Raw genomic sequence first — 25,210 nt, 5'->3', positions numbered from 1 at the left:
TATCAAATATAAGAGAAAAAGTTCTAAGGTAGTTGTAATATATAAAAAAGTGTCACTATGGATTAGAAGCGTAAATCTTTAAGTGATCTAAATGAATGTTTCACCTGAGAAAAACTACTCTGGCACCTGTGAATTTATCAACATATAGCTGCATCTTAAAAAAGAAAGGAGATTAGGAAAGACATAAACTATTCCTTGGATCCATGAAATGAAGAATAACAGCTACGTTGAAATGAAAGACTATCAGAATAGCTTTGGCTTCTTGCCCTCACAAAAAATATTTGAGTACAAGAGAAAAGGGTACATTTTGCCTGACCTGAAATGTTTAATTGCAGGCAGAAATTAGAATCTGAAATTCAGACATTCTTTGATGAAGAAAATGAATGTTTTTTCGACTTGTGGGACTTGCGTAAGTAATCTGTCAATTTCTGGGTTAAACTAAGTTGGGTAGTTACTGGAAGGGTTTAAAGGTTAAGAAGGAGAGGGGTCAAGAATAAAAGATTTTATATTTCTGTGCTCTTCATCTAAGTTCCATTAATGAACTTTCCCTCTTAGAAATAAATATTAACAGCTGAAAATGAATATTGAGTGAGTAATCTTCCCTTTGTTCTATGGACTGTTGTGTCCTTTCTCTCCAAGAGCCATCAGTAATACAACAACAAAAAAAGACCTGCAAAAATACTATACTGTATACTCAGTGCCTTCCTTTTCTGGGAAGCCTGGCTTTCTTATTCTGTTCAGAGAGAGGGAGAGAACATTGAAATTCCCTTTTCTAGAAAATGTAGAATGTAAGCTATTATTTGACAAACTCTGATTAATTAGCTCTTTAACTGAGCAACACCCCTAATTTCTATTTAACTTTTAATAGGATATAAATTAACAAAAGGCTTGGATACGTTTCAAGCAAATACAGTGCAACCTGTCTGGCAGCTACGAGAAGATTTAAGGTACAGACTTTTGGAAATGCAAACCAACTGCAAAAATGTGGAATATCAGTTTAATCCAGATGCTGTGTTAGAAGAGGTTAGTAATTCAGTGATTCTGCAGATGGTCTTCCACCTTATATCTTACTGTGGGTGGTCTTCTATTTTTTACTGTGGATTATATTATATGTGTGCAGTTAAAGAAATATGGTGTTCAATCAAGATATCAGAGTATGATATGTGGCATAGATCTAGTTTCAGAATCCAGCTTCTTAAGATTACTTCTTTTCTCCCTCTGACACTTTCATCTTGTTTTCTGTTAGCCATGTTGAGAGATAGTATGCTACTGAACATAATCTTTTGTACTATACTTGTGGGTACCATCATGCACTGCCTGTAGACATTTGAGATGCAAAATTCTTCTTTGTCCAGGATGGTGAATCTTGTGGTCCTCCAGATAAATTACAAATCTCATCATTCCTGATTATTGATCATGTTGGATGGCTTATGGGACAGGTTTTCTCACACTCATGCTGATTCATATCTCCTCACTCTTTTCAAAAACATTTCAACTTTGAAAATAAAGAAAATTCCTAAAACACAAGTCCAAATCAATGTAGACAGTGAATCTACATTTTTGAACACAGGTCTTGGGTTTTTATATCAAATGGGTAAACCTTTGGATGTTGAATGCTCAGGGATATGCAGAGGTAATCTAGTTGATGTTAATGTTAAGGCTGGCTGTTGATTTACTATGGAATACATAGACTGAAATTATTAGCAGTAATTAGATGTGTGAATAAATACATATATACAATAACTTTTTATTCTTTGCTTTTCTGAGAGCAAATTACATAGCTTTTTTTTCAGGGAAAATCAAACTGTACATGTTATAATTTAATTTGTCTTTATTAAAATGTCAATCTGACCATATACAAAATAAATAGATGTATATTCTAGAAAAATTGTGAATGATAGTTGTGTCAATTCATAAAGTAGTTTCTAAAGATCATATAAAGTTCTTCAGTCCAGAAACTCAGTACTGTACACTTCTAGGAATACATTTTCCAATTTTGTATGAAAATAGGAAAACACATATGTTCTCTGGAAGCTACTCTGTGCATCTGGTTGCATGCCTTAATCTTGGGAACTTTGTAGAATCAAGTATTGATTTATTTTAGGACATTTTGTCTGATCCGAATAATGTTTTTCTTTTGATTTTGTTTTAATGTGTTGGATTCAGAGTCAGACTGATTTGATGACATGCTACACTATGGAGTTTAAGATTTTCATATATGTCAGGCTTACCTTATTACTAAAGTATGTTAGAGAGAACCAGTAGAGTTAGGGTTACAAACCCAGGTCCAATTCCCACTCAAGCTCAAAGCTGGACCTCAGATCAGCCATCTCTTTAAATTTGATCTGCTTTATAGTACTTGTGATGATACAGAGAAGGGACAACTTTTTTTCATTATATTGCTCTGAATTCTTTGAAGGGAGGATAGGATAAAAATAATTAATGAACAATGTTATGTTTTGTAATATGTGGGACAGATCTACAAGATTCAGTGCACTTTAACGCATTAATGTAATATTTCACAAAATTAGGTAGAGTTTGTGAAGAAACAGCAGAAAGCAGTTTTGGAAAAGCTTCATCTGGAGAGAATAGCTTTGGAAAAGGAGCTTGAAGAATTTACAGATGAAGTAAGTTCTTTGATTTTTCAAAATTGGATTTTAATTGGATTAGCAAGAACGTGGCAGATGGTACCAATGTCTTTATTTTTATTGTAGGTGCTGGCATGTACTTCAGAGGAAAGGACCACACTTGTACTTGAGATTCCATCACAGTTATTGGATTTGGAGTGCCCATATCCTGATCTGAAAGCTTCTGTGCTTACTGAATTTTATAAACTTGCAGATGACTACTGTTTGAAGCTTCAAGAGACTGATCAAGACTTAAAAGCCATAGCAAGGTAACAGAATCTCAATTCATGTTTGTTTAAGGATTAGGCAAAATGTTTTGGTACTGGAATCTTCTGCTATTGCAGTTGCCTTTACCAAAGGGGGGGGGGGTGGAATGCCTTTGCTGAGCACCATGCATAGTTGACCTTCTGCCCAGCTCAATGGGATTAAATAGTCAGTAACTATTTGCACAGCTGAGAGAACTGCCTCTTTCTAAAAAGGCTGGTCTGAAATAATAAGCAAAATGTTCAAAGGAGTTGAAATACCAGGCATCTATGGTAAAATTCTTGGTGAATATAGACATAATGCTTCCCCCCCCCCCATTATAATAGGAACTTATACTAGAATCAGTATTTTTACTCAGAGAAAATGGATGTATTTTGAGCAGTCCCCACTTTGCTAAAAATACGGACTCCTCCATTTTGATGAACCTGGATGTATTGGTCTAGATGGTTTCATTGAAAATCTTATTCAACTAAATCCATTTAGCTATAGCAGATTCAGGGATTTGGAACCCTAAAGCTCAAATGACCTTTTATGTCAGGAAAGTTGAGGTTGGGGGTGGCGTGAGGGCCAATGTCTCCAGCTGTCTCAATGGTAATTTCTACTGCCTAGCCCCCAGTCTCCCAAATTATAGAGATTAATTGCTGGAATAATTTCATGTTGTTCCTGTGGCCTTTCAGAAACAGACATTTGATAATCCCAGTTAAATAAAAAGTTAAATAATATATTTCAAGCTAGTTTTCCATTTCTAATTCATATGTTTCCCTAGAAAGCATGTTTATGAATTTACTGTAACAATAATTAAAACATTATTTTACAATTCAATAGAACTTTCCTGTTGCTATACCAGAATTCTTGACCAGAATCTCTTTGCATGCAACCCATGTGCATTTGGTGCATTAGAAAGTTTTATATGTGCTTAGAAATGAAGGCAATTATAATATTAAGGACTTCTGCTTGGCTCTATTTGCAGAAATAGTAAACAAGAATATTAACAATACAAGCATACACACATATATATATTCATTCACTTGTAAGTAAATCTTCTTTAAGTTCAGTGGGACTTATTCCCAGATAAGAATGTATACCTTGCAGTTTAAATGCTTAGGACATTCCTGTCTTTTCTCATGTAATCTGGGAAATGTCCTTTGCTTCCAAGCTTAAATAACCAATTTATACAGTAATCAGTACAACATGATCCCTGCAGGTATATGTAAGAAAATAAATGAATTGCATTAGTTTTCCAAACATTCTTGTCATTAAAAAAACCCTGTATCTATTTGTTGTTAGATCGTCTTCACAAGCCTACCAGTTCTTATGAAGTTTGCTTTAGATTTGCCCCAAATATGGCAGTTTATATGGAGTCATTTGGGAGTTGGGTGGCTTTCCAGATCTAAACAATCCAACCAACCTGTGACTTCTTCACTGCTAGTGAATAGTTTTCAGGAGGACAAGCAGGTACTTTAAGTTTTGGCCATTTTAACTTTTAGCAGACTTCAAAAATGTTTTCAACCAGATACAGTTGTAAAAATTGGGATATGGCTGGCAGTTGTACAATCTTGAGAGTACAGGCGCTGTCAATACCGACAATACAGTTAGCAGAAAACAAGCAAAAAAGATTCTTGTGCCAACTCACAACACACTGTTGCAAATCTTTCCATTATCATATCTGACATGAAGGCTGCACTTTTACCATTTTTTTCCTCCCACCACACTGTCCTCTCCTTTTTTTCTGCCCCCTGCCCTAGCCTTCCCTTTAACTCCAGGCCACTCTGTCAGCCCTTTGGGATTCCCAAGATTTTATCTAATATCATCCTTCCATTGCTGCCATGCTGTCCACCCCTGACTTACAATACGTGCATGTTTGTGTCTGTTTTAGTTTGTGTTTGTTTCTGTGTATATATGTCTGTGTGTCTGTATATTACTGTGTGTTTTAGTATATGTATGTTCCTTTGTCTTATATTGCATACGTGTGAATGTATGCATATCCTCATATGTGTGTTACTTTGTGTTTTAGTGCTTGTTGACATGGGTCACGCATCACAGTAATATGGGTTTGGTTTAGTGATGCTATGCGAACTCAGACATTGTGGTTTACAAACTGTGGCTTTAGCTTAGAATTGTTTGAGAACCCAGCCAATTTTGATTTAATCAATCAATCAATAAATCATCCTTAAATAAGCCATGATTTAGCAGAATATGTAAATCAGGAAATTTTCTTAAAATGGTGTTGGGATTATTATCTTAAAGGAGAGGGGGGAAAAGAAAAAGAAAAGAAAAAGAAATCTGCATCCAGTAGCCTGGAAGAACAAGGCAAAGGGGAAACCATGCTAGGCTCTTAACGTGCAAATATTCCAGCTACGAGTTGGTTCCGACTAAGGTCATCTCTCGAAAAAGAGAGATAGTAATCAACATAATCTGGACACTATACTTGATTGAACCAAAGGAGGCAATTTAAAACCACTTATTCTAAACATACTTATTTGTATTCACTGATGCTTACTTGATTATACTATTGTGCTACCGTGAACTATAAAGTCAGCACTTTGGTCATACCCATGGTCATAATAGGGGTCTCCTTGGCCATTTTGTGAGGAGTAAAATAGAGCAGCTGGGGAGCACTTGCTGGGCATGACTAATATTTCAGATGAATGCCTGATCTTGTGATAGAACAGGAGAAAGCACTGTCTGAATGCTTGAATAGCTGCTGCCAGCCAGGATAGTTAGTAACTAGGATATCTAGGCAAATGTAGCTTCTTATATTCACCCATTCTGGAGCTTTTTCAGCTTTTTCCTGCCCTTTCTTGATTTTCTAATTATCTTGCAACTTCAGTTTTGATTGCATCCCACTAAGATTTGGGTGAAGACCTTCACATTAGTAATTGCTGCAGTGCCATCGCAGAGGATGCAGCATTCTAACTGAAATCAGAACAAGGGGACATGTTATCTCTTTGTGCAAGTATGGATCCATTGTGCCTCTGCTTGTATGCTACTGTCACCACACAGTAACACAGAGGACTGGACTAGGAAGATTGCTGTGGAAAAAGAAAGCACCATCATGTTGGAAATGATATACTCCCGAATTGACATGTTGGGCTTTGTTATTGTTGAAAGGTAATCTGAAGAAACGTGGTGGGGGAGGGGAGAAATATGGTTGAATATGAAACACTAGTAAAATACAGTAGACTACCCACTTTCAGAGGAGAGAAAAATGTCAGAGCAAGAAAAATGTTTGCTTCTTGCTTTCTATGTGCCTTAAGTCTGTAGTGTTTAATTTCATTACCAAAAATGCATTTCATACTTTTGCTTTTCTCAAAGCATATAGTAATGTGAAAAAATAAGTACACCCTATTGAATTTTTTGACTTTTTCAGCATATTTCAGCATACAGATATTTGATCTTCATTTCAACAGTATTGATAAAGGGGTTATAATATAACAAATATCATGCACCATTTACATGTTGTAGTCCATTGTGTAATTTAAATAAACATAAATGCAAATTTTGCATGTGGAAAAGTAAGTACATCTCTACATTTATCACTACCTCAAATATTTAAATACCAGATTAGGTGCAAATGATTAGAACATTGTTAGAAAGGATCTGGGAGGAGCTTGTCTTCTGAAACCTCAGACATGTAGTTTGATTTGCTCTTTGTTGTGGAAGTGTTTGGTATCTCCATACCTAGATCAGAAGGACTCTTTGAGGCCTTCAGAACGGTTATAGATACCTACAGTATGAGTCTGGGAAGGTATTTAAAAAGATTGCCAAACAATTGGACATCAATCACTCCACCATCTGGAAGATCATCTACAAGTGGAGAAGATTTCAAACAACTGGCAACTTGCCCAGGCCAGGCTGTCCCAGCAAGTTCAGTCTCTAAGAACCCCAGAATTTCATCATGTGACCTACAGGTAGCTCTCGCCACTACTGATATCAAAGTGTATGAGTCTACCATTAGAAGCTGCACAACTTAGATCTATATGGAAGGTGTGCCAGGAGGAAGTCTTTACTGTCCAGAAAGAACATCAGGGCAAGACTAAAATTTGCTTATGAGCACTTAGGCAAGTCTAGGAATTCTGAAACAATGTGCTCTGGGTAGATGAGACAAAGATAGAGTTATTTGGCCACAGAAGCAGAAGACATGCTTGGCAAAAACCAAAGACAGCATTTCACGAGAAGAACCTGTTATCAACTGTAAAGCATGGTGGTGGAAATGTTTTGGTTTGGAGTTCCTTTGCTGCATCAGGGTCTGGGTGGCTCACCATCATAGAATCCACTATGAATTCTTCATTGTACCAGAGGGTGCTTGAGGATAATGTGAGTCCATCTGTCAGAAGATTGAAGCTCAACTGAAAGTGGACCTTGCAACATGGCAATGACCCTAAACTTTACAGTAAATCCACCAAGGAATGCTGGAATAAAGAAAGAAAGAAATGGAGGATTCTGGAATGGCCAAGTAAAAGCCTGGGTCTAAATCCCATCAAGATGCTGTGGGTTGATTTGAAACAGGCTGTACATGCGAGAACCCCTCAAACATCACACAGCTGAAAAAATTCCACCTGGAGGATTGGGAAAAAATTCCTCCCAGTCAATGTTAAAGACTAGTAGACAGCTATAAGAAATGTCTGCTTGAGGTTGTTTCTGCCAAAGAGGGCAATGGCAGGCATTAGAGCCAAGGCTGTACTTACTTTTTCCACAGAAGAAAATGGCGTATCTCTAATTATTTATTGAATAAATGATTGCAAAGTCAATTTTTCACAATGTTTTTGTTCAATTACATCACCTTTATACTGTTTGAATAAAGATAAAAAATTGATATGTCATATATGTTAAGCTTTACATGAGGTGTACTTACTTTTTCGCATGTCTATAATATATGAAACATCTTTTTTAGGGGAAGATTTCTGAAAAGAAACTATAACCAAGCAAAATGAAAAATACCTTATTTTATCATGAGCTTCTAATAAATGACTTTATTTTCTACTCTGGTTGTCCAATCTAACTATGAATTCTTACAGAAATTTTAAACTCTTGCAATAAATATCATGCGCTGTGGTTCAGAAGTGAAAAATGCAATATCAGAGACCATGAATACATCAATAAGTTTGAGCATTTTAAAAAGTCAAACTTGTAGCACCGTCTTGTTCTTGTTTGCTCAGAAATAATTCTCACTGTGTCCTGTGGGCATTACTCCTAGTCAATGTATGTGGGATTACAGTCTCAGTTTATTTAGAAGATGTTCTGCTGAGATCAACAGGATGTATTTCAAAGTAAATAGGATGGCAATGTCATCCCTTTAGTAGACATTTTCACTGATGTCAGTGTAATAAAAATGATAAACAAGTTGCCGCTAATGCTAAGGGATATGGCATTTGGTTTAGCATGGTGGATCCTATTGCATAGAGAAAATCCATTTTAAAACTTGAAGAGCAACAGATACCTGGTAGAAAAGCCACTCACATGTAACTTTGCTGTTTTTTATTTCAAGATTCTAATGGATCAAACCTGAGAAGATAGAAGTACTTACAAAAAGAGGTAGAAACGGGAAATTTGAGCATATGCCCACCCAGTTTCAGTGTTGCTTGTAAAGTACAAAATAATCTTTAGAAGTGGAATTATAGAACAATAGAATCCTAGAGTCTGAAGGAGCCATTTAGGCCCCTGAATCCAATGTCATGCTCCATGCACAAATCCAGATTAAAGCATCTATAACAGTGAAGCTAACTATAGTACTTCTTTGGGTAGCAAGAACTCTTTTTAGGACAGCATGAGGAATGCAATTAGTGACTGTGACTGTGAGGCAGATTTTTTTTCAAAAAGCTTATAACTCCAAATTTCATCCTAGAAAAGGCTTAAAACATTTTGATGCTTCAGCACAATCGATAACTATATTGCCTGCAAAGAACTTTCCTTGTCATGAATGGGCAACTAAAGATGAAGCAGGCACTGTAAGCAGAAAGGACAAAAATCAGGAATCTTGTCTAAAAGATCCTTTTGGGGAGGTAGATGAGAAGGAAACAAGTTGTTAAGGAAACAAAGGAAAAAATGTCATCTGAACCAGACAAAGGAAGTTGGGCCTGAGCACGTGGAAACCTCCCCCCACCCCCGCAATCCCATCAACAGCTACTCGACTTGTAAATTAACAAGGCAAGAGTAGCTGCAGTCTTGTGAATCAACAAAGCAAGGACTTTTGGGGATAAAAGGGGTTCCTGAAGCCCGCCCACTCCTTGAGTCGTCTTTGGATCCAGACTTGGTGGTTTCCGTCCCTCTAGCTAGTGCCTGGCAGCCTAGTTGAGAAGGATGTGGGTAAGTGGGGATGAGTGTGTGTGTGCGTGTGAGAAAGCAAATATATATTGTAACCAGTAAAGTTTTGCTGTTACTTTAAATGCACTGGGTCTCCATGTATTCCAAAGAAACTGTTGTGCCTCAGTGATTGGTTGAAAGTGATTTGTGTGCGTCCCACTATTACTTCCCGCCTGTTGCCCCCAGCTGTGTGTCTTGTCTGCTGTAGCCACACCTACAGTGGTACCTCGGGTTACGAACTTAATTCGTTCCATGACTCTGGTCGCAACCCGAATTAGTCGCAACCCGAAGCAAATTTCCCCATAAGGTTCAATGTAATTACCGTTAATCCATTCTGGCGTGGAGGACAGGGAGGCAGCTATTGCTTGGAGGGAGAGTCCCCCTCCCTACGACCACGTGTCGGGGCGGAAAATGGCCGTGGACCACGTGTCAGGCGGAAAAATGGCCGCGGACCACGTGTTAGGGGCGGAAAATGGCCGCAGACCACGTGTCAGGGGCGGAAAATGGCCGCGAACCACGTGTCAGGGGCGGAAAAATGGCCATGGACCACGTGTCGGGCAGAAAAATGGTCGCAGACCATGTGTCGGGCGGAAAAATGGCCGCGGACCACGTGTCAGGGGCGGAAAAATGGCTGTGGACCACGTGTCAGGGGCGGAAAATGGCCGCGGACCGTGTCACGGGAGGGAAAATGGCCACGTATCCTGTTCGTACCCCGAGGCAGAGTTCACAAACCGAAGCAAAATTTTGCGGCCAGAGCTGGTCATAACCCGAAAAGTTCGTTAACAGAAGCGTTCGTAACCCAAGGTTCCACTGCTTCTGGAAAACCCAGGTAGAAAGCAAGGGGGGCTTACAAGATCCGCGTGCCTCAACAGGCTGTGAATTTGTGAGTGAGTGACCATAAGCTGAACCTGGGAGCGCCTGTAACACCTGCAAACTCACTCAGTTGAATCCAGACGTAGCCTTCTATATGCAAAACAGCTTCTTCCATTTGCTGAAAGGACTATGATCCAGTGGAAACTCCTGCTGGAAAAAAGAAGTGATTTTCATATAAAAGAACTAGTGAGCTGTAGACAGAAAGAATAAACAGCAAGAATAAACTTATTTCACTTTGCAATGTCATGTGATTGGTGTTTCACTCATAGGAAATCAAGATTCAGTCTGTTGTATACATAGCACACAGTAATAATCACCAAGAATCTGTTGCTTGCCTGTAACTGCAGATCTTTGAGTGGTAATCAGTGACAGTGGGTTGACAGTCAGTAGACTGAAAGGCATAGAAAGCTCTTTATGAGAAATGGTCTATCCAGAAGTCATTGTTGTTTCCAACTAGATCAGCAGTCTAAGCGGAGTCAACGTGGTTAAGCTCTTTTAGGGCAGAGGCTGAAGCCTTGGAAATAAAACTGGCCAATTGGATATAACCCAGTCCTGGTGACTATTATTTTGCCCTGAGGTTCCTCTAAGCAGCTGCCAGATTCCTTGTTTTATTCTTCCCTGGAACCTGTTTATGTGTGGAATTCTTTTGTTACCTTACCTGAGGTATACTAAGATCCCTCTCTGCTTCACACTCTGACTGGTTACTGTGTGGCTGAGAGGAAAACTTAACAAGTTATAGCCGTCTGCCAAGCATTGGGACTCCTCTGGCAGAATAAGGCAGGGACCCAGCTGAATCCTGCAGCAGAGGATAAACTGGATCCTTCACTTTCTTGGTTGCAGATTTCTAGGCTTAAACATTGGGCTATCTGCAGTACTCGTTTTCTATAAAAGGATAGACATTCTGAGATAAACCCATTCTCTGGGGTTTTCCATCTGCACCTTGGGAGAGAAAACCGGAAAAGTCTTTGAGGCTATTGAAGAAGGCAACATCTTCTATGCCTGCTTTGTGTCTTTTCTAAATTGGGAAAACCTGTAGATCTTGATCCAAACCCTAGCTGCAGAGGCAAATACTTGCCCAGATGACTTAGTACTAGCCCAAGGAGACTGAAATCACTTGAAGATTGCACAGCTGCAGGGTCATGTTTCTAATGCAGTTGAATGTTTAGGGGTAAACAGCCTGGTGCCAGAGCTAGAGCCACAGTGGGTGGTTTCTGTCAGCCATACAAGGTAGACCAGACTAAGAAACCAATGCCATGTAGGTTAGTACTTCTTTTATTGTAACAGCTATAGTAACAGAATCTTGCAAGTCTGAAGGTGCTTTCCCCTCCCTCCCTTTATCTCTCTGTGAACTAGGGAGGGGCTTGTCTGAGATGTTTTCTCAAATTTGTTTCTTGGAATGGACTCAAGCTGTGCATGTCTGATCATTGCCTTGGTAGCAGCTCTTCCTCCTGTCCTTCAAGGCCATTCCCTCTTCTCTCTACAGTTCCTGGGCTATAGGCTGGTCTCTAAGCAAGCCTGTTCTGGTAAGGAGCAGTATGCTACACAGTCCAGATCCCTTTATCATGTGGGATCAAATACCTAATCCGTGGTACTTCTTAAGAGTATGGGATTAGAAGATTAATGATCCTGAACCAACGGCAGTTGAAGTTACACCCAAGGACACAGAAGAAAGTAATGCAAAGGATGTATTATGGAAAAACCTCAGTCCTGAGGAGATTGTCTATGATCCCTCTTACTCCAAAAGAAGACTTGGTGTTGCTGAGGAGAAATGTCAGGAGAAGAATAATCAAGAATCTCTTCCTCCAAGACAGTCTTGGGTTGGTAGTTCCTCCCTTGATGATTAAAAAAGCAGAGATTAAAGGATAATGAAGCAGAGATTAAACAAACATGAAAGAATGGCTGAGATGGTGGGGAAGGGTACATGCCTTCCGTTGCCAGACTGGCAGTTGAATTTAAACTGTTGGTCCTTTCTGTCTTCTTCTTTTACTGTGTTCAGATTCAGTGGAACCAATCTCTTAAGATATTGTAGGACCCAGTCCAGGGATTTCCATAGTGTCAGAGGCTGCAGAATGATATCCTAACCATGGCTTATGACCGAGGATGTCGGTTGTGATCAAGTCTGGGAAGTGACTTCTCACAATATTAGTGAGACTCAAGATTGATGAATGGAAGTAGATGCTTTCTAGACTGAAAATCACGAAAGGGTGCACGAGGTGTAGGATGTGAAACAATCTGTCATCAAGTAATGGAACTTAGCAATTTTATAAGAAAGCCCAGCATCCTTTTGTGCAAAGGAGCCTATTTTCATTTGATAGGAGCTGCAATATGTACTTTTTTATAGCAAGCAGAGAATTTGCTATATTTGTGCCTCCTCACCAACCACTTTTCTCATATGCAATATTTGGGGAACAAATTGGTGCAGATCTAAAAAAAAAAAAAAAGATTGAGATAAAAAAAATAGTTTATATAAAGTGTTAGTCAAAGATCTTAGTGATTGTTAGGTTATTTTGCTGCTGCATGAAATACAAAAACTGCACTAAGTAATGGTGGGAGCTTTTGAGCTACACTAGTAATTTGGATCTCTTTTATAGTAGTAATTTCTGTTGGTTTGGAGCTGCAGAAATGAAGAGGAGCTGCAAGTGGCCCATTACACCACCTACTGGTTGGAGTATATATTGCATATCCCTCTGGTTATCGTTTTGAGCGGGAGCAGGATCTTTTGAAATTCAGCTTGCTGTTGTCATATGCGGGAGCTGGATATATCACAGATAATTTCTGCACAGTTTTAGATCATGCAGGAGACCTTTGCTCATCGATGGCTTAGAATTAGCTGTGAGTAAGACCACAGGATTTAGTTATGTTGGCATTCCTAGGAACAAAATTGGCAGTTTTGAACTTGTGGGCATCTTTTTTCTATATCACGGGCCTTTTGTTTAAGCATTGTTTGTTAAACTGAATAAATACTGCTCTTTGCCCAGAATTTGTATATGAAAGCTGTGGGTAGGGTGGGAAGACAGCTGCTCAGATATCCAAATTTTGAGGTGGGGGAGAGATAGAAAATTCTAGTCTTCCTGGCCACATTTGACATAATATGTCCTGTCTACTGCAGCTATAATCCCCCTAAAAATGTAGGTGCAGCCTCAGACATGAAAAAATAGCCTAGCTATCCCTTATCCATTGACTGAGGGGAACACATCACCCTGGCATGCCTGGATGATTTGCTGAAAAAGGCCTTCATCCATCTTGAGCTTCACCTGGGAAAGATTTTTTATGGCTTCTCTATAGCAGAAAAGCTCCTGAAAGAAGCCTTGCCTATGACAATGTTGTAAGCCATTAATGCCAATATGCAAAAGAAATTACTTAGTGCAGTTCTTATATTCCTTGCAACAGGAAAATAACCTAACAATCACTAAGCTCTTTGCCTAATACTTTATACAGACTATTGTTTTTAATCTCAGTCTTGAGGGATCCTATCGAGGTACGACTTAAATCCCCAGAATTCTGAAGCCAGCATGGTCATTCCTGAAAATGCTGAGAGTTGAAATGCATACATCTGGGAGTGCCCACATTGGAGAAGACATCAGGCCAAAGATAACAAGTCATTGTTCCTCTCCATTTTACATTCCTTAAACTCTGCCTATAGTATTGTGTCCAATTCTGAGCACCATATTTTAGGAAGGACATTGATAAGCTGGACCATGTTCAGCGTTCATGTTCTACCAAGATCATAAAGGGCCTGAAAGAAAAAAAATTATAAGGTACAGGCAGTAGTCTGAAGAAGAGAAGACTATGGGGAGACATGATACCTGTTGTCAGGTATCTGTAATGCAGTCATGTGGGAGACAAGCCAGAATTGTTTAAAGTTGTTCCAAAAGACAAGACAAGAAACAGTGGATTTCAATTGCAAGGACGTCCCTTTTGGGTTGACATCATGACAATTTTCTTAAAGTTAAGAGCTGTTCAACAATGGAATGGTCTGCCTCAGGAAGATGTAGTCCCTCCTTCACTGGAAGCGTTAGAGAAGCTGGATGTCCATTGGTGAGTAAGTATATGGTATTAATGTACCTGGGCAGCGGGGAGACTAACTGATCTCCAAGATTCTTCTACCCTTATTCTATAATTCTGTAATATGCCATTGCCTAAACTCTTAAGGCTATTTTAATGGCAACTATCTTGTTAAAGATACCATAGATATTTGATCTCTGTATTCTTCAAAAACAATTTGGAAGAAGTGCTTTGGATCTTGTGCAAGCACAGCACTGCACCGCTATTCATTGCAGCATGCATAAGTCTTTAATGCGACTCTTAGAGCAGCTGCATCTTTTTTTTTTTTTTTGAGGCCTGAAGAAAGACGTGCATGCTGAAATGAATAACAGAGAGGTGCTATGCTCCTGCTTGCATGAGATCTCAAGAACTTCTTCCAAATAATTTTGTTTGTTTGTTTTTTTGTTTTAAATATGCACACCCCTAATGGACATCTGAAAAACTATTGTAATAAATATTTTCTGATCCCTTATTACAATACTTCTTTGTATTGAGTCTTCTTTCCATATCATTCATGACCTGTTAAATTTGGGATTGCATCAAGGAAGCGTACTGTATCTACTTTATCAGCTTAGCAACTAAATGTTTTTGCTCCAACAACTGACCATGATACCCTTGATGTATGAAAAAGCTGACATCTTCTTGTACTTTGACTGCAAACTCAGTGAAATGGTACATTACTTTTATGTTGTCCTATAGAGTAATAGGAGACTATAGGGGACTATAGTATTGGGAAGGTCTCTTCCCTTAGGAAGTTTTTATGTTCTTTAGAGAATGTCAAGCCAGAGGATTAGCTTGGAGTATAGTAGGTCTGATTCAGAAGAAATATAAAGCAGCTGCCTGAGGGTGTTTGCCTATAGGCCCGCTGCCAAGTTTTAGTTCTGAAACCAAATAATGGTGGTTGATTTTTTTTCCTAGTGGAAAAATGATAGCTATGTTGTATAGTAGGTGCCAAGTTTAATATCTGCAGCACATTGGGCTAACTTCTTGTATAAAAATGGATCATATTCTTTTAAGGTAGCACTTTCCCGGTGAGAGCAGGAAAAAACATGATCCAGTTTAGCCTACCTCATAATGCACAAAAGCTCAGTGTTTATAAATAAGGCATGGGTTCTTTGTAGATCAATGTGCAAAATAATAATAATAATAATAATAATAATAATAATAATAATAATAATAATAATAATATCCCTCCCCTGAGCAGTAGAAGTACCATACAACATGTGCCTGATTACAGCAGTGTTTCTTTTGGATTATGTCCTTGATCCAAGAAGTTCAGGCGGGGGTTCTAGCCTCAGAACTATCCTGCAAAGTTAAACTGAGACACAAGGAACAAAAAAGCAGAAGACAAAAACAAATTAAAGGAACTGTAAGGGACAGGGGAGAAGGAATAAGCATGTGGGTGCTAATGGCTTTCCATTTTCCTGACTTGTTACCCACTCAGATTATTGCTGTAGTAAGCTTCCTTCCTGATGAGCTAGCTTTTCATATGCAGCATGTTTTTGAACTGAGAGCATACTCAAACCTGTAAACTCTCCCATTCCACCTTTTCTAATGTGCTATTCATGAGGTCTGTACTGCAGACACATTCTGAACACTCCATGTCAGCAATGCAGTGTTCTGCTACAGCTGTAGTCCAAAGTGTGTTCTCCTGTGCTTAGTTGTCAGCAAAAATGTAAAGCTGTTCTAGAGCCACTTCCGTGTAGAGAATTGGAGGAGATCAGGAGGGGGGATCCAGCTTCTCTCCCCTCCCCACCCCCCAGGGAAGCGGAAGACATTAGGGACTGAGGCCTAGCAAAGACCCAGTTTTCATGTCCCTCATTTCTCTGTGTACATGGCATGGAAAGAACTTGGCGGCCGTGTGCTTTGTGCAGAGGAAAAAAAGGGGCAGCTCCTGGAACAGTTCATTCACAGGTCAATACTGAGGATTATATGTAGCACACAGTAGTGGGGTGGGGATCTTGAAGGAGAGGTCTTTCTGAGGACCATGGATAAACTGGGTTATTCCTGCAGGTCAGGGGTTCCCCATCTCTACAAAAAGATGCACATGGTCAATTCTGAAATAGATTAAAAGGAATTGTTTTGCTACCCCGGCAAGTGGGGCAAACAGAAAAAATGTAAAGATAGAGTTGAAACTAAACCTTGCTTTTTAGGAACACCTTTTCAAGTAGCAAAAAGTACTATCAGCATGAATATTTGGGAAGAAAGGAGAAAATGGGTAGTGACTCAGATTTGGCTATTTGAATCCAATTTGGAATATGAGCAGTCCTATTTGTGAGTTCCCTGGGTGCTAAAACAATTACAAAGAAGAGGATTGTGAGAAAGAACAGCCACATACACACAGCCTTTTTTAATGCATGTATTGGGTTTTGCAGAGTGAGGGTGAACATTTTAACCCTCCAATGTTCATCAACAATGATTCAGTTCTGGCATAGTGCAAACTTTATTACATCTGCCTTGCAGGGTTGTTTAGAAGTGATTGAAGCCAAGATTCTTAAGCATCTAAATTTGCCCTAATGTTTCAACGGCTTTCATCTTTAACACACATGGTAGAAATAAATTACATTGAAATAAAACAGACCTTTCTTCCAAGTGAAATTTGCTTTTACAGGGGTTATGGTAGCTATTAAACTGTTGAGATGTCTCCAAAGTCCTATGCTGTATTACTGTGCCATTCCTCAGAAGATTATAAAAGTAAATGTTTTTGTAAGGAATTGTTTTTCCCAAGACTTGTGTTGTATCTGATATGAATTGATTCCAATCTGTTCCTGCAGAATGCATACCATAGTGGAGGTTTGTTGTTACTGTTTAACATGACTGTGATCACTTCAGATTTTTCACAGTAATTAGCACGGAAAGCCCTGCCAACTTATTTCATATTTTACAGTGTGTCCACACAAACTGTACTGTCCTTCATTTTGAAACCAAAATGTATCATACATTCTTGAAGACAAGTTGGTTGCAGCAAATGCTGAATCAAAATCCTGGACCAGCATTTTAGATTGTCTTCACAAATTTCAGTCTTCAGCTGAAAGTAAATTCTGTGGACATTTCTGGAGGAGTTAAGATAATGGCCTAAATATTTGGTTTCTTAACTAAAATGTTAGATCTACTCTAACACAGGGCAATGTAAATCTCCCAAATGACAGACAGACAGACAGACGGGGGGGAGGAGAAGGAGAAGGAGAAGGAGAAGGAGAAGGAGAAGGAGAAGGAGAAGGAGAAGAAGAAGAAGAAGAAGAAGAAGAAGAAGAAGAAGAAGAAGAAGAAGAAGAAGAAGAAGAAGAAGAAGAAGAAGAAGAAGAAGAAGAAGACACCGCTAATTTTTCTTATACAGTGGACATTCAAAAGACTCACTGAAATTATAGACACCCTAAAACCAATAAGGGTAACAAAGATATTTTTTTTCTTTTAAAAATAAAAAAGATCTGTGGAACTATAATATGATATTGATCCAAAATGCCTTTCTAATGTTGATAGCTGAATCTGCTCCCAGTTAGTCTTGCAGTGAATATATTAAAAAGTAATTAAGGAAGGTTCTTGAAGCTCTGTGTATTTTTACATGCGATATATCTATATATAGATATATAGATGTGTGTGTGTGTGTGTGTGTGTGTGTGTATTGCTTTCTGGTGTTTTGATTTGAAATGAATGCCCCATAACCCTTTCTACTTTCCATTAGGCCTGGCCTTTAGTTTAATATGTTCAGAATTAAAAGTGCAAGTATGCGAAAGTTATCACATCAGACCCTTTTTTTCATTTTAGAAAGAAGCTTTAATTTTCTGAGTATCTGAAAAAGTGATATACTTTACATTGATATATTTGTGCGATTTTCTATTCTTTTTCATATTTCTTTGAAAAAACAGAAATGGTGCCATGTTCTAATAAGAATGTCACTCCCTGACATTTAAAATTAATGAAGCATGATACATAACATTCAGACTGATTTTCTATTTCTCAGAAGTAATTTCTTCTCTCAAAATGAAACAAGTTGGGATCTGAATACTTGCATTTCTATGATTCCAAAGGGGCAACTAGATTGATCTTTTAGCAAGATTTGCTGCTAAAATGTGGCTGGATTCATACTTTGTACTAAAGAATAAAGCAGTTTGTTTGCTTTTGGCTTACATTGTAGGGCAAATCTAGCCATTGTGAGTTGTAAATCACAGTTGATGGTTTTAGCATGTAACCTGGCCAATTGTGGCTTGCTTGTTTATTACTTTAACTTATATGATGCACCATTTCCTGAGACTCCAATCAGCTTAAAAGGCATTAGGGTTAGAAAAAAAAGGAACAATAACAAATAATCATCTGGTACAGCACCAATTGAGGTAGCATAACTTCTGTCATCCCCAATGCCAAGTTTTTACACATCTTCTAAAATGTAACAGGGAGGGAATGGCTCAGCTACCTGGGGGTAGGCTCTTTCAAAAGAGGAGGCCATTACTGAGAACGGTCTACTACACTGTCTGTGTAGATGGCATTCCACTGCTGAGTGGGACCCACAACATGCATTTTCTCCCTGATCTTTCTGCACTGGCAGATTCATCTTGGAGAAGGAGGTCTCAGAGGTACTGTATTTAGGCCCTGAGCCATATTGGGCTTTCAAAATTATAACCAGCAGTTCAGTTGCCCCCAGAAACTAACAGCTAGCCAGTGCTTCCCTAGTAGTTATATGGGTAAACATTAGTGGACCCATAACTACCTGAACCAGCTAAACCAGCTGAAGCTTCCAAATAATTTTCAAGGGCAGTTCAATTTAGTGGAGTTACTCAATTAAACATGGCTAAACTGTGGCTTAGCATGATGTATGATCCATGTCATAGCCTTCCAACTTCCAGTTTTTTAGACTACTTACTCATAACCTGAGATTTTATCATGATGTATTTTCTACAAGTCCTTTTATCAGTAACTGCCATTGGCACAAGCTGGAGATTAGCAGAGATATCACTCTGTCTAGAGAATAAAGTGATGCTGGAAATGCAGAAACATGCTTCACTTGCACTATAGTAAGATACTTCCACTAGCCCTGTCCTTGTCATCTCTCCCTTTCTTTCTCTCATGTATTCCCTGTAATGCAGTAATAACCCTACTAACTAGCCTAACTAGCTATTCAAACTCTCAGAAGTGTTTTGGGAAACATAGACTTAATGTCCTTTTATAGCAGGCAAACATTGTGCTCTATCTTGCTTATGTTCCTTGTGTGTCCTAGTTGTGGGGTTTTTTTGTTTTTTGTTTTGGTATTACTATTTGTATTTCACTCTGCTTTTAGTGCATCTTAGATGATGGCACATTTTAAAAGATGCTGTGTACCCTCTTATGCCAGCTTGGTCCATCTAACTCTGTACTGTCAACACCAGAGCTACAATTCCCAGCAACCCTTATTACTAGCCACGGTGACTAGGGTTGCCAGAAACTGTAGTTCAGCAACTTCTGGAGATTGTAGTTTCTCTGCCCATTTTTATACTGTCCCTCTAGAGCTTCAGACAAGTGTCTTTCTCAGTCCTACCCAGAGACCGAACAGGATCTTCTGAATGTCCAATAAATGTTCCACCACATTGCTATAGGTCTTCCCCATTTATCTGTCTTTTTCTTCTATTGGAATTTTTGACTTCTCCAGAAACCTCTTGTCTATTTTCTGGATGGGTTGTATTTTATTGCCTTGAACATTGCATATCCCATGTTCCTTCTGTTTGGTCTCTGTACCTATTGAGTTCTTTGTTATGGAAGTGCATCTGGGCTAAAAGAGCTGGACAACATTTATGACTTTGGTGGTTCTGAGAACAGAACAGAGACTATATTTATTCTTAAGGAGCTACTCTGATGGTGTCACCTTTGTGTTCTAACTGACTAGCGTCTTTCATGGCTTTCCATAATTTACCCATCATACCACATGATACTTTAGAAGATCCTCTCCAACGTTATACCACTTTTGCAAGCTGGGTAATAAATAAGCCACGAGTGTATGCTTATATTGCCCACTAAGAATCAACGCAGCTGAGAAAAGTGTAAAATGCTGACATTGACCAGTGATAGCAGCAATGAGTTCCTTTGAGGTTACAGAGAGAAAGCTGCACATCTTCCCAACAATGATGTACTCATAAGGTCACCAATAGAGAATGGCTGTGGATGCCGGAAACAGGAGGAAGCCTGATATTTTGTTTTGAACAGAATCTACTAGAGAATAATTGGTTCCAGTCTAAGGAGGAATTCCTAAGTAGGAATGGGCAGTAGACTGTTAGCACATAACCTCTCCATAGAAAGTTATAATTGCTGCTGTTGTCTTGTGGCTGAATGCCATCCAATATTTAAAATAAAGTTGGGAAGGTCATTTTTTTATGTAATCCTTTTCAGAACCAACACTGAAAAACAGACTTTCCCAATCCTTTGTTACCATTTTTGTTCCTGGATGAAAACCAGGCTTCAGTTATAGTGATAATTGGTTATCATTTATATAATATCATACCCTAGCACAATGCATATTAAAAGCATTGGTAGAATATGTGGTGTTAAAAGTTAAGGTGGCTGTGCATACCCCTTTTTGAGAATTCAGTGGTGACAAATGAGAAAAATGCAGTAATGTTTGAGATTTTAAATAAGGACCCTTGAACTTTGCAGAAAATTATTCTGGGTTAATTCTAGCTAATTGCTAGAAAGCTGATAGTGTTGTTATTTTTGTCTTTGATTCTCAGTAAGCCTTTTAGATATCTGTTATTATGTATCTGAAAAATAAATTTAAAACAGAGATTTTAAATAGCCTTTATTTTCATAAACATTTTAGCAATCTGAAAAAATTATGATGGACACAGGACTACATTATATAGGACCAGCTTAGATACATCATTGGGCACGGGCCTATAAAAATCTTGGATCCTACAATCTTTGTACCCCATTCCCATTCTACAAGCAGGAGGTTGGACATACAGTACTTATTTTCACTGTTAAACTAATCACAGACTCTCCCTTATACCAAAATTGCATGGAATTTGGGTTGGTTCAAACTTCAATCAATGCTTTGTTTACTAATCACAGTTTAAACTAAGCTTATATGTTGACATGAAAAGGAAGGTCTGATTAGTTTAAAGATAGCAGCCAAAGGTTTCAACTTCTTTGCAGTCATGCTAGTGAGAGTAGGAAGTTACTTGCTGGTTCAAAGCTTCACCACATAATGTTAAAACACTGTATCCAAGAAGACTCACGGAAAAGAGAAAAGAAATTCGCCTTCAACTGCACAGGATCAATACGGCCTGCTGAAACTGCCCTGTTATTTATTTTATTTGGAATATTTTTATTCAACCTTTCAGGAATTATCGTACTGTACAACAACAAAAATACCATAATTACAACATAAGCCAAAATATTTCAGCAATTAAAAGAATCAAAATTTAAAGGGCCAAGTTAAAAAGATATGCCTTAGTGGACTTAATGAAGCAGAGGGTACTGATCACAACTTCAGAAGGAATATCTTTCACAGTTTAGGAGCAACACCCAAGGATGCTTTAACTGAACTATAGTATAATAGAAGTGGTACATTTATCTATATTCAAAAAGCCTACATTTCTTAACTCTTTCCCTGTATTTTGTTCAGAGGAACTGATTTATAGAAACTGTACACCGTTTTGGCAACCTTCCTGCTTTTATAATTACTATTGTATGTCATGTTCTATTTAATCTGAATTCTGTCTCCACCTGGTAAGCTTTTGTTTTGTACTGCCTCAGGCTAGGGTCCTGTGTACACTTGCCTGACAATAAGCTCTACTGAACACAGCATGACTTATTTCTAAGTAAACCTGCATAGGAGTGGGCTGCATATCCTGCATGCTGAGGCTGGTATGAGGTCATCGATTTGTGCTTGCTGTATTTCTCTTAAAAGGGAAAGGGAAAGAAGCCCTCGAGCCCAGCTCAGCTCCCGGGGTGACATGAACGTGCCCCAGCAGTTTTCTTGGCAATAATATGGAGGTGGTTTGCCATTGCTGCTTTCTGAAATGATGTTTAACTTCCTAGTCTAGCCTTGGGATTCCCATCTAAGTCCCTAGCAGGCCTGATCCTGCTAAGCGTCTGAGCAATTGAGGACCGTCCTTTCCTAGCTACTAGCTTTTTTCCCATAAGCGCTCTTAGATTTCTGTAAGCAGAGCCAGTGTAGTGTACAGTAGAGGTTGAGGCATCAGATTAGAACTGGGGTGACCAAAGTTCAAGTTGACCCTCAGCCACGGAAGCTCATTGGGTGATTCAGATCAGTCACCGCCTCTCACTCTGTATTACCCACAGGGTTATGGGGATAAAAATGGAGGTGGGAGCACTATATGTATTGTCTTGAGCTGCTAAAGGAAATATGGATTATAAATTACAACAACAGAAGCAACAACGATATGTTTTGTTGAAATTCATGCTGAAAATAAGGTATTAGTTACTTGGAGGAGTAAAGTATGTTGAAAACCATTTGGCATGCTACCTTTGCAAAATGGTCAAACCAAAAATTGGTCCAAGAGGGAACTGCAAGATATCACCATGATTAAATTCCATTTTACCTAATATTTCAGTTTTTAATCCCTGAATAAAATAGATGGAATCCTTTGGAAATATAACTGACACAGCTGGCATTGAAGCCCTGGCTGTTTCCCCAGGCATTTGAGTCAGATGTGTAGATGAGTTGTTATTATTGATGGTGAGGGGAGTTATTGTTCTGCCCTGAGTGCCGGGGGGGTGGTTATGAGTGGTGGATTTTTGTGTTGTAATCTTATAAACTGCCCAGAGTCACTTGTCTGAACTGGGTGGCTGTATAAATCATATAAATAAATCAGTAAATACAGATCTTACATACATTTTTTATGGCAAGTATGCCATAAATTCCAATGGGCTGTTCTTCTAGAGATATACTGAGGATCAAGATCCTTCAGCAAGAGATTCTAGGAGATTTCCTGGATTAGACAGTAATCTTCCTAAAGCAAACCTGGCTCAAGCTATGTAAGAGTCTGTGCTGGTAGGTTGGTAGTCAGCTGCCCAGTTGTGCTGCCTCTGGAACAACCTTGCATTCATATGCTAAACCCAAATGTCTATAAGCCTTTTGAGAGTCCAGTATTGATATGTCTCATCTTGTATACCCTTCTCTTCATCTCCACACTGTGCTACTAAATGCCATCTACCATGAGAATGTGGATTATGCTAGAAATGGGGGAATTGTATCGGTGGAATACTCTCTCATAGTTTGTGCTTTCCACAAGTAAATAGTAGTGTTACATTTCACTGACATGACTAGCCAAGAAATCATGGATACTCTATGCGTGTATATGTTTAGTGAAATGTGTGCATTGAGAACTCAGGCTTGTTTCCTTTTAACAAGACCAAGTCATGGTCTGCTTTCAGCTTATGACCCAGACCAGGGATCTTAGCTGTCACGTCACACTAAAACCACAAAAATAATTTGTGAAGCCACTTCTGCTGGCAAGAGGAATAAAGTGGGAGTGATTCAACTTGGTCACAGCAAACCCTCAGCAAATCCTCAGAATTCTGACTTGGTGTAATACATAAATGTGTCCAGTGGCCTTCAGTATAAACTATTTGAACAGGATTTGTATGTCTACAACTTGGATGTATTTAAAAAATGATGCCAGTATTTTTCATGCTGCATATTTTAATCCTTTCTTCCTTCCCCTTCCTCTTTCATTTGTTGTAACAACCGTATTTAAAATTGTGAATCTTGAAAGGGTATAATGCAAAGAATAATTCCTGGAATGGCAGGGAGAGGCGGATGCTTTTTGCATCCAGAGCTCTTAATAGACACACCATTGTTTTGTTTGGCTGCAGGCTATTTCCTTTGTTATGTCAGTGTTCCTCTGAGCTAGTGTGTGTTAGGCCCCTTTGGCTGTAGAGGGTTTTTTTTTTTTTTTTTACAACTCTGTTTTTGTGCTTGAATAATAAGCAGTGTTAAGAGCCTATAATACTGTAAGTCTTTCTTTTAAAAAAAATAGAAGCACAACAAAAAAGGATCCTGACTTTTCAGTATTACTGGAACAAACTGATTCTAACCAAAAGAGAAGAGAGACTTGGTTGTTTTATTAGAAGCCACATTAGGTCCTTTCTTATTGACTAATCTTATTCTTACTTTGTCCTCTTTGCCCTGTGCTCGTGTCTATGTATTTGAAAGCTGGTGTGGGTCTTGCCCCTTTCCTCATCTCCCAGGTGTTTTGCCCACCAACTTTCAAAAAGATATAACTGGGTACAGAAACTGTTCAGTGGAGGAAAGGTTTGCATGATGATAGAGGCAATGGCTAATAGTCATCCTCCACAACTAGTTCTTCAAATGGAACCGCAGGAAAACATGAACAAGTGTGTTATCAGAATTTGCCCTGGACAGAAAAACATACATTTCTGTTGAATGAGAAAAGAGCACTTTCAAATTGAGCACATAAGTTGGATCTATGTATGCCCATGCACAATCAGTTTCAGAAGGGTTCATGACAGGACTTGGATGTGCGTCAATGTAACTTGTTACAGTTTCAGTGATGATTGCCTCTTATTGAGAAGTATGGCCGGGCTGCTTCATCACCAGCATGGACCAGCAGGCATTTTTGGAGGGTAGGAACGGATGACAGCACCCTATATTTGCCCACCCCCAACCCCATGGGAAGAGTCTGCATGTCAGGGAAGTGCTGCTTCACCATGCTAGTGGGAAAAAAATGCTGTTATGGAAGCTGCAGCAGACTTTCCAAATATATGCATGTTGGTGCTTTAAATTTAAAGTTGCTTTAGCTTTAATTTATCTTTGTATACATATTTTTATGTGTGTGTGTGTGTGTGTGTGTGTACACACACATAAAAAGTATATCTGCTTAGGAAGACCCACCCACAGGAAGGAGGGTAATTGGCAATTACTTTCCTGGAACAGAAAGATGGGAAGGCCCAGCAACAGGGGAACTGTCCAATAGGCGGATGTGGTAGTCTGCAATTTGGACTGAATTCCTGACAAGCCGTTGCCAAAACATCTCAGTCCAAACAGGATTTTCTTAAGATGGCTTGGAGTCAAGCCACCATGAACACAGGACAGGACCAGCTTAAAGGTACAATGTGGATATGCCCTAAGTTTATGTTAGATTTCTCCT

General features: G+C 38.9%; 1 protein-coding gene across 1 annotated transcript in view; it reads left to right on the top strand.

Moving 5' to 3' along the window:
- Positions 1–25,210, top strand: part of CCDC148 (coiled-coil domain containing 148) — a 97,610-nt gene that overhangs the window by 10,191 nt on the left and 62,209 nt on the right. Inside the window, exons 3-6 of the mRNA XM_025170299.2 lie at positions 336–409; positions 869–1,023; positions 2,532–2,627; positions 2,715–2,896. Of these exons, the coding sequence (XP_025026067.1) occupies positions 336–409; positions 869–1,023; positions 2,532–2,627; positions 2,715–2,896 (507 nt within the window). The remainder of the gene's footprint in view (positions 1–335; positions 410–868; positions 1,024–2,531; positions 2,628–2,714; positions 2,897–25,210) is intronic.

This window comes from Python bivittatus, unplaced genomic scaffold, assembly GCF_059951505.1.
Source record: "Python bivittatus isolate LINGU-HERP-01145 unplaced genomic scaffold, Pbiv_v1 ctg000480_np1212, whole genome shotgun sequence".
NCBI classification, from domain to species: Eukaryota; Metazoa; Chordata; class Lepidosauria; order Squamata; family Pythonidae; genus Python; species Python bivittatus.
Note: the sequence above shows the minus strand (reverse complement) of the source record. Positions and strands in the feature narration are given on the sequence as shown.